Consider the following 10,510-nt stretch of genomic DNA (forward strand, 5'->3'; position numbering starts at 1 on the left):
GAAGCAGCGGTAGTGGGCTTATCGACTCAGGAATGTTAGCTCTATGCGCTCATTGCGACAAAACGCGGTACGCGGTACTACAAAAGCTCTGCCAAAAAAAAAAAATAGTTCGGTTTCTTTTGGGTACCCCATCTTATACTAAAATAATACAATGATTTTTCTAACAATAGAACTAATATAGTCGTTTAACACACGACACTGCTTTATGCCTCAAGACCTGATCCTTCTATCCCGGCACAAAATACCCAGGTATCCTCGATCTCATTCCTGTAAGGAAAAAATACAGAGTAGGGCAGTAGGTATACCTACAACATTACTAATATTAAAATCTACAAGTTAATTATTCTTGAAATATATGTTTACAAGTGAATATGAAATATTGCTTGGATTTCCAGATGCTGACACATCTTTGAATACTGGCTGTTGCACAGCTGTCTAACTAGCTGTGAAAGGGTCAGATAAAAGTCTTACAGACGCTGAATTGTGTGCAAAGAACCTCAGATTCCTTGGGGTGTGACTGTGAATTTTAATTGTGGAAGAAACTGTATTTAATGTTCCATGTGAATCTCTTTGTAACAGGATGTTTGATGTTGGAGGTCAGAGGTCAGAAAGGAAGAAATGGATTCACTGTTTTGAAGGTGTGACAGCAATCATATTCTGTGTGGCACTGTCAGGTATGTTTGTGTGCTATGCATTATGTATGGAATTGTTCCACCAAATTTTATAGAGTACTGCAATTTTGAGGGGGAGGAGGCAAGATAACTTACACTGGAAGAAGACTGACTTGCCATAAATATGTAAATATTCTAGACATGTATTTGGTTTTATGTACTGTTTTATGTTGTTTTTTTTTTCTCATTAATATGCCAGTTCTTCATGGACAGAACTTGTCTTCTGATGAATGTAGGATATAGCCTTATTTTATGAGTTAATGTATGTGTAATTAGTATGCACTAATGTTCCTTGATGTGTGCATTCTGTTCTGTAAATCATTATGTAAACAGAGACATGAATATCCTACTTGAAATATTTTTGTGCACCCCTTTTACATCATGAAACTCCCCTCACTGTTGTACAGCTGACTGTGTATTAAGCCAGTATCAAGACAACATATACAAATCACTTCTCATCAGACACCCATTTTTACTATAAGAATAGCAAATCTCAACTTTAGTGTATGGTATTATCACATGTAGGGTGGTACACATGACAAAAATAATGGGTTCTAGTTCAGATGATTGGATTTATTAGCACTTCATTTACAAGTTCACTTAATTACCATTAATACAGTGCTATCACTGATTCACACACTTTCCATTCCACCGTCACACACGCGCTGGAATTCTCAGTTTCCACTAGTTGTCTCCTAGTGACAGATCTGAACACAGAAATTAGCACTTCAAATCACTATGAAGTCTTCTCGCTCTTTCGTTTTCAGTTACTCTAGAATTTTTGAACTAAAAATTCTTCTGGACTCACTCCTCCAGCTTATGACTGACTCGTAACTGCCCTAAATGAATTCTCTCACTCCCTTCTCTTACAAACACTGCACAGACCCCGCAGAAAACACCGTCTCTATTGTTGATGATGTCACCACTTTCATAGCATGGTCTGATACACAGAAATATGTTTACTGAGCCATTCCTTAGAAGGGGGTTGTTCCACCACTTCTCAGCACGGGCAACATGGAAAACACAACCTCTTCTATTGTTGCATGTTAGGACTGTGTTTACAGAGCTGTAGCCTGGCAACGCATTGATCAAATCTGTTACAATATAATAATATATTTTCACATGTATGAGTGACTATAGATGGCGTTTGTGTTGGTAATTGGATTTGTTGAACACTTAAAGATTATGACTACAGGTAACTATACTGCTGTCATAAATTCACACACACTCTGCAGTTCACTATATTGCATACTAAGTCTTCTCAGCCTGCTGTGTTTTTGCCAGTTCTCTGGTAATGGCTCCCAATGGCAGATGTTCTCTTTCCTCCAGGTTCCTGAACTGCCCCCATGCCTCAGCTACCAGCTTCTAACAGCAACAGCTCACAAGGACTGAACTGCAGCTGTCCTGTAACTGACTAACTGCAGCTCCAAACTTGTCCCATTTATACCATCTTGGCATGGACCGCACAGAAAACACTGCTTCTCATTGTTGTGGTTCAATTGGTGCCTTGAGAACATGTTTGTGCTTGAAGCCATCACTCTGTAATGGATGTTTTTCAAAGCCACTACTCAATAATGGCTGTTGTATATTCGCTAATCTCATGGTTATTTCCCAGCAACAGGTTTGCGTGCCACATTGCTCTTTGCATAAGAATATTGGTCCTGAATAGCCTACAGGTGGACTGCCATTTCTACTTTTCCAAGGGCTGTGCTGGTGACTTCCATGATCAGTCTTAGTTTTCTCCCCATAGCTCAGTTCTCACAGTGATTACTCTCCAACTGCTCCATTCTTGCTTCTGTTTCATGTTGGAAATTGTTAGTTTACTGATGTTTAGTTTAATAATAGTCTTTAATTTACCCACATCTTGGAACCATGCGATGAAATGAGCAATGAGATAAGGAAATATGTTTTTAATATCTCATAAACACTAATACTAATTCTTCAACCATTGACCTATCAGAACATTTGACAGCCACGGACATTTGTTGACAGCAGGATTAAACTTACACTGAATATCAAATAGAAGATTTTTTATATTGTGCATCTGTATGCTGTGCCATTTGTATCGAAAGAAGTGAAGGTATGTTGATTAATAGTGGTTTTTTATGGTTTATTTTATGATACCATCAACATCAGGGCTGAGTAGTAGTAGGATGATTGATGGTTAATGAATAAAAAAAACTTGAAAGATGCAGTTGCATGTTATATGAGCATTTGGCTGGAGGGACTGAAAAAGCCATGAAAAGTCTCAGTCAGGATAGTTAATATGCCACATCAGCCCGCTCAGTATCAGCTGGTAGGGATTGGTTACAATACTGATATCAACAGGAAATGCAGAGTTCATTCCAACACACAAAATGAAATTTCATTGAAACAAGGATTAGCATTTTATTTAACATTATTTCTTCTCAGGTTATGACTTAGTTTTGGCAGAAGATGAGGAAATGAATCGGATGGTTGAATCTATGAAGCTGTTTGATTCCATCTGTAATAGCAAATGGTTTGTCGAAACATCAATAATCCTGTTTCTGAATAAAAAGGATCTGTTTGAGGAGAAAATAACAAAAAGTCCTTTGACTATTTGCTTTCCTGAATATACAGGTAAGCCAGTAAAATACGCACACACACACACACATATATATGCCTGAGATGATTATACTTTTGTGAGAATTATATAAGTAAAACTGACATTTTTTATTGTTTTAATAAGCATACGCTACATGTCCAGTTACACCAAATTGTATTTTTAAGGTTCTAATACATATGAAGAAGCCGCAGCATATATCCAGTTGAAGTTTGAGAATCTTAACAAACGGAAGGATCAGAAAGAGATCTACACTCACTTCACGTGTGCTACAGACACTAACAACATCCAGTTCGTGTTTGATGCAGTCACAGATGTCATTATCAAGAACAACCTCAAGGACTGTGGTCTGTTCTGATGGAATGTACTTGCATTTTGCTGGTTCTGATGAGTATATCATACAAATGTGGTAGCAATAAATTTGGTTTCGATTGTTGCATGCATAGTGCCTGCTACCTGTTACAGGGATTCTCAACTGTGCTGTGAGGTAAGATCCAGTATGGCTGATAATGTTGCTGCTTTTAAACACAGACATTTACTGGTACGGACCTTGCAGCTAGTGCCTGGATGAACAAAGATTAGTCAAAGCCTAAATTAATTTTATTTGCAAAGAAATTTTGGCTTCTGTATGAAGTAATGGAAGTGTATTACATGAACTTCATTGTTTATTACAGTGTAGCATTTCATGTGCAAAGGCCATGATTGTATTTTTCGTTATTTTTGCTATTTGTATAGTATGATGGCATTCCAGTGAAAACAAAGCCTTGCTGTTGGTCATTTGTGAGCTGTGATGATGTGGTAGTGTGAGTCCATCCAATTTTACATTTATTAGGAATGGACATTCAGTGTTTTGCCTCTTTGACTTTGGATAGTGATAATAGTTTTTATGACAGAGAATTTAATGGTTTACTTTTGAACAGGTTAGTAATTGAGTGTGACTTGAAAGTTTAGCTTATTATTATGCATTTTGCCTTCTCATGATTTGAAGTATAATCAATATAATTGTAGACTGAAGGTACATATTTTCAGGGTAAAGTTGCTTGTAAGTTGTCTGTAATCTTGACTTTATCCAGTTAATGTTGTCTATACCTGTGTTTCTCAAACACCAGGCCACGGCCTGGTACCGGGCCTTGGCATCAATTATACTGGGCCCTCGTCTTATAAAGAATTTACTGGGCTGTGGTCTCACAAAGGTTGAGAACCACTGCTGTGTACTCATCAGAATCATCATATAGTGACAGAAGGAAACAGCACAACAGACTGGTACCCTTGTAATTGTAGTACATATTTGGGAATAATATATATTTTGTAAAAGTGTATTTTTTATTATAAATAATTTATACTAACGCTTATTGAGAACAATCCTGAATTAAATGCTGTTTTGTAAGTTTAGTATATAAGATTTTATAATAATAGAAAATGTTGTATTACTTAGGTTAACATATTTTGACTTACTGAACCAAGAATTCATAAGACATATCCATCAGAGTGGAGACTATTAAGTACTTGTAATTACTTTTCCATTTCATGGTTAACACTTTATTTCTCTGTGTGAGGCCTTTAAATTTTTGCAAAATAAGCATAAATTGACTAATTTTTACCAGGGTAAGAGATTGCATTTTGTTTGAATACATACAGTTTCCGTTCATATATAAACTAAAACTTTTTTGTTTGCAGAATAATACCAGGAGAGTTAATAGTCATTTTCACAAGTAATTGATTATATTCAAATTTCAGACACACTGAAATACATATTTCATATTTCTGAGGGGCATCAGATTTAAATACTGAGCTGAGAAAGTTTATATTGCAATTTTGGTATTGCAAAAACTAAGTGAGATGAAGATAAAGTTACACCTGTGCCTGTGTTAGACACAAGCAGGTGTTACACTCCAGCCTGCTAGGAATGAGGTATTGCCTCAGACTATGTGAGGATTGTGCTGTGATCTGGAAAATCTGTTTTTCTATGAAGGAGAGTGAAGTAATTAAATGATTTGGTGTGGGAGAGAAACAAGGTTGTGTTGTTCTTGGTTCTGGTACAACTAGGTTTCATTAACACGGAGCTGGTCATGATATGGTGATCACTGAACATGAGCTTGGAGACTATGATATTTTGTTCTTATGTAACAGTGGATAACTTAAAGTGCCAGCATATGACAGAGTAGCACTTGGATATAAATAACAACATGTGTGATTAATTATTTTTTCAGGCTGGTGAATATTTATTGCAGTATAGCTTACAAATATAGTTAAGTCTTCATTGCAGACATGTAGGTACTATTTGTTTGAAATCAGTGTTATGTTCAGTCTGTTGATTTGGTTTCCCCATCCATCTTCATATGGTACCTAATTTGGTAATTATAAAGTTGATTTTTGTGAAAACTATAAATAACCAAATTGAAACTTTGGCTCTGCTATCAGGCATCATGTCACCATATTTTCTATCACTTTGTTTCAATATTGGTACCACTACTTTACAGGAATCATCAGTGTTTCTTTCTGAGGCACTTCTTTTATCACCGGCTCCAAGTTCATCAGTTGTCTCACATTTTACAAAAGCTGCGGTGTCCTGGTCACTAAGATACTGCATACCAGAGCTTTTGCATTTATCTCAGACCAAGCCACCAGGTCATCTGCTTCTAAATTACTGCCAGAGACATCACATGCAGCTTGAATGTCCTGTTAAGGATGTGGAATTCATTTTGTCTCATCTACTATGACATCATCTTTTCCAGAACACTTCTCATAACAGTTTGCAATAGTGGTTGGCATGATTTTTCCCTGGACTAGATCAACCCCATATGTGACATCCTTTAGTGTTCGTGTCTTCAGAAATTTCCAAATTGGCAGAGCTGCAACTCCACCAAGTAGCTCACCACAGTCATAGGCTTTGAAGACTCAGATGATGTCTTGATCCATTGGCTGAATGAATGTAGCTCTATTTGACAGAAACAAACCTTTGATCTTTCCGTGTTTTTATTTTAGGACATCAGTTGATGGATCGGATGGAGTGGTCCAACAGTAGCTAGACTCTACCCTTTGTGCTTGCTCACTGCAGCAAAGAATGTTGCAGTACAGTCTTGTACTGTAACCAGAGCAGTTCATAAAAATTTGTGTGACATAAAACGTGTGTAATAGTATGGGGGAACATGATCAAAATCTTGGTGTAATGAAGGCATACTGTGGTTAGTAATTTTTAACCAACAAAATTATGGTAGTTTATAATTTTTAGTCAGCATATGCAGATAACAATCTGTTGAGAGACTGCAGTGCTCTGAAATTTGCATACAAGAAACATGTGGTTTGTGTGCTACAGTCTTCTCTGAGACCCGACAGTGGTTATGTATTGGGAATGAAGTTTTTAGATTTATTGTTTGTAAGTTGGCTCCTTGCATTTGGAGACTAAAGATTAACTAAGGCACAACATGGCCATCTGCACAACAATTTGTTGATAAAATTAAGGAATATTAAATATTGACCTTCTATTTTTGTTTGATTTTATCAATTTTATTAACAAATTGTCATGTAGGCAACCACTTTGAACCTTGATTCCATAGCGCAACTGGATCCATAAAGTAAACATAAGATTAGCAGATATTCATTAGGTGTTATTTGAAGTTAAAGAAAACCATTTGTTACTACCTTTTTATATAGATAAGGTATCTCCACTCTGGCTGGATGAATTTTTATGAAAGTTTTCAACATATACTAAACTGTGTGGACTAAATATAAATGTTGTCAATATTAGCAGATTTGGAGTACTCTTTACAAGATTTTCTGTTTATGAATTTTTATGAAACTTTTACTAAAATCTAAGTGTAAAATAATCAGTGCTCCAATTAGCTTTAGGTTCAGTGTTTAAAAGAAAAATATTTTTTGTATACTATTTTGAAAACACACTGGAGAGAATGTGTAGAGTGTGATATATTAAATTTGCCCTCTAGACTTCCTAGGCCTCCCTAGTGACATTAGTTTGAGGAATGCCTGATTTGTATGTTTAGATGAGAGTGCTCAGGTCATAAATCCATATTCTGAAATAATGACCTGTTGATGCTACCATACACAGGATCTTATTTTTAAGGAACTGTAAGAAATGCACACACAGACACATTTATATAGCAAGGTGTGTGAACAGACCTTACAATTGACACAAATATTACCCTTATTCAGAATATTTCTCTTATACAAATATTTAGAACAGCTTATCAAATGTGACCAGTAGTGATTTGGGCGTAAAATGTGGGATTTGTGCATAATAGCTGATGTGATTCAGAAACTGGAAAAGGAAATTGGCCTTTATCGTTCAGGAATAGTGGATTTAAAAAAAGCTGGGCCATATGCACAGTCACAGTGGTGCAGTGCATGACTGACATAGGTTAATTTAGTGCAATAAAGAGTGTATTTTTGAACAGTTATGGACAGCTGAGGCTTCCATACTGTGAAAAAACATGTGTACTGAGTAATTTGACCAGACTAGACCAGATTCAGAAAGTTAAATAGTATCAAACTTGTCAGGTCTGTACCCAACCTGTGAAGGACTGTTTCGTCTGATAAAGGGAACAGCAAGTGATGTTGTTTGATGTGAGGCTGTCATGGTAGTGACAATGAAGAGTGCTGTCTTCTGGAATGTGATGCCTTGTAGTCTTACAGAAGTTTGTCAACATTTCTCAGAAATGTTAGCAAACTTCTGTTGTACTGCACAATGTCACATCCCAGGAAATAATACTTTTCAAGTGATGTCAGAATAATAACAAATATTATTTTCTCTACAACTGTAGTTCTTTCATGAATATTTTTGTAAATATAACATTTTTGTATAATGCGGGGTTTACAGTGACTGTGAAGGAGAAAATTACAAAGGCTTTGATAGGAGGCAGAATTTCTACACATACAGTGATGAGAGGTATTGTCACTGTTAAGTATGTTATCCTAAACATTTGGTCTCTGTAAATTAAATTCTGAAATTGCTTTTAAGTATTTACTGTATAATAATTTGTATTAACCAATCAGGTTGCTATAGTAACAGTTCCCTAGACTTATATTCCAAAGGTGCTCAGTTTGAATCTCTGCTGAGACACTGGCTATTGTGACTGATTTTTCCATGGTTTTCTTTAGTCATTTCAGTACCATGATTAGACCAGAATTCATTGCTTCCATATCCTTTCCAAATCATTAGTCACCAGTCAGCCTACTTTTGGACACTTTGTAAGTTGAGATACTTAAAGTATCATAAAATAAACCTCAAAAATTGCTGATAATAATGGAGAAACATTAATCTGTATGAATATTGCAGTGCCCTTTTCATTCTTCCTTTTGAGGTAAGTTTTGCATTAATAAAATTCAAAAGTTCTGACCTCAACCCACAGCCTTACAACAGAAGAAGCAACACAGTGTAGCATATGTTTATTTGTGGGGTTGGTCTATTTTTTATTGGTTGCTGCAGCAAAGGACCCTGATCGTGTATTGTATCAATTGGTGGTACCAGGTGTCACAGCAGACCTTGAACACTGAAAACTGCGTGCTACATTTTGTAATAGGAGAAGGATATATTTTAAGCTGTCAGACACACATCACATGCAGAATTTAACAACACTGTATTCATGGTATTTTCCTCTGAAAGATAAATGTGTGAAAGTCTATCTCAGACTCTTCAGTGTTCACAAAATTCTAACACAGAAACGCCGACTGCTTTAAATTGCTCTGCTTGTTGTTGGTGTGCACTGCAAATGGCAGACATGGTTAATTGGTTACTACCAACATGGCATAAATTAACCAGTCTAAGAAGACTAATTTTAAAATATGTGAAAATACATCTTTACACTTAAGTTTAGAATTTCTATTACATTATTTGTGTATTATTTCTTTAAGAAACAAAAAGGAAAGAGAGGAAGGTGGAAATATGTAGTATGATACATGTTAATTTGTCTCATTCTTCTTGTTCCTATGAGTTTCATATTCATTGCAAAAGAATTAATCCCTCATCTTTTATAATTGCATAATGTGTCAGGGAATAGTAGTGCATAGGTTTGTCTGTAGCACTGACTGGCAAACTATTCACTTAGTCTGACCTACAGTAGCATTCAGATATAAATAATATATATTACATTTTATTTAAATTTTAATTCCTCATACTTGTGTACAAGTAATATACCTCAGATACATGTGTGCAAGTAACACACAAAATTTCAGATTTTAACATACATTACTTTTTTAACTTTATGTATAATTAGGAGCTTGGATAGCGTAGTCAGTATAGCAACTGGCTCTGGCCTGGATGTTCAAGTGGTCGGGATTCAAGTCCCAGTGTTTGCAAGGATTTTCGCTTTCCCACATCATCCAGACCGGCTATGGGGCCCACCGAGCCTCCTATCCAATGGGTACTGGAAGCTTTTTCCCTAGCGGATAAAGCGGCCAGGTATGAAGCTGACCACTAACCTCCAACTAGTGCTGAGGTTAAGAAAATGTGGGTGTGCACATCCACTCCACTGTATGTCTTCATGGCATAGTGCTTAGTTATTTGAACACAGGGACAACTTTACCTTACCTTATGTACAATTAGGTATGAAAAATAAGTGGGACCCACTCCAAATTTGGTTTAATATATGGCTTAACACCCTGAGAACACCATTCTGAGATTGAGATGTTCTGTTTCAAAATTGATTGTTAATAATGCATTCATTATGTATTTTGGTATCTGTGAAGTATGTTCAATAAGTGTGAATAATTGTTGGATGTTTAACAATTTTAGAACTTCATCATATTTCTCATGAGGCTATCTGGCCCATAGTCTCTTTGAAACAGACCCATCCCGCTACAAGTAAAGTACAATAATTGCTATCCTCTGATTCACAGCCAAGTTGTCACCAAAATGGTGAAAGAAGAAATATCTTACAATGTGCTCTGTGAGAAGAAATTTTGAGATGTTTAACTGAATTTCTCTACCGTAACTGTGTCATATTTTAAGTAATGTTAAAAGAGGTGTTCGTGTTAGAATGTGCACAGTGGCAATGTGGTGCATAGTTGGGTAATAAGCTGCATATTATTTAACATCAAGATTTTGAAAAATATTGAGTAATGTGAAAGCACTTTCATATTTTCAAAGTTATGCTCTCTGTACAGTGCTCTAATGTGGAAACATATTTCTTATTCTTATCAGACTGTAGTATAAACATTATTTTTAATGATAGACTTGAAAGGATTCTGATGATGGTGTATACTGTACTTCTTTTGGCTTATTTTGGACTTCACCCATCGT

At 36.0% G+C, this 10,510-nt stretch overlaps 1 protein-coding gene across 1 annotated transcript in view; it reads left to right on the top strand.

Annotated features, from left to right (window-relative positions):
* Positions 1 to 8,229, top strand: part of LOC111866176 (guanine nucleotide-binding protein G(i) subunit alpha) — an 18,776-nt gene extending 10,547 nt beyond the window's left edge. The window contains exons 4-6 of the mRNA XM_023854863.2: positions 580 to 674; positions 3,084 to 3,272; positions 3,423 to 8,229. Coding sequence (XP_023710631.1) covers positions 580 to 674; positions 3,084 to 3,272; positions 3,423 to 3,613 — 475 coding nt within the window. The 3' untranslated portion in view covers positions 3,614 to 8,229. The remainder of the gene's footprint in view (positions 1 to 579; positions 675 to 3,083; positions 3,273 to 3,422) is intronic.
* Positions 8,230 to 10,510: the final 2,281 nt, after the last annotated feature.

Source organism: Cryptotermes secundus, unplaced genomic scaffold (assembly GCF_002891405.2).
Source record: "Cryptotermes secundus unplaced genomic scaffold, Csec_1.0 scaffold599, whole genome shotgun sequence".
NCBI classification, from domain to species: Eukaryota; Metazoa; Arthropoda; class Insecta; order Blattodea; family Kalotermitidae; genus Cryptotermes; species Cryptotermes secundus.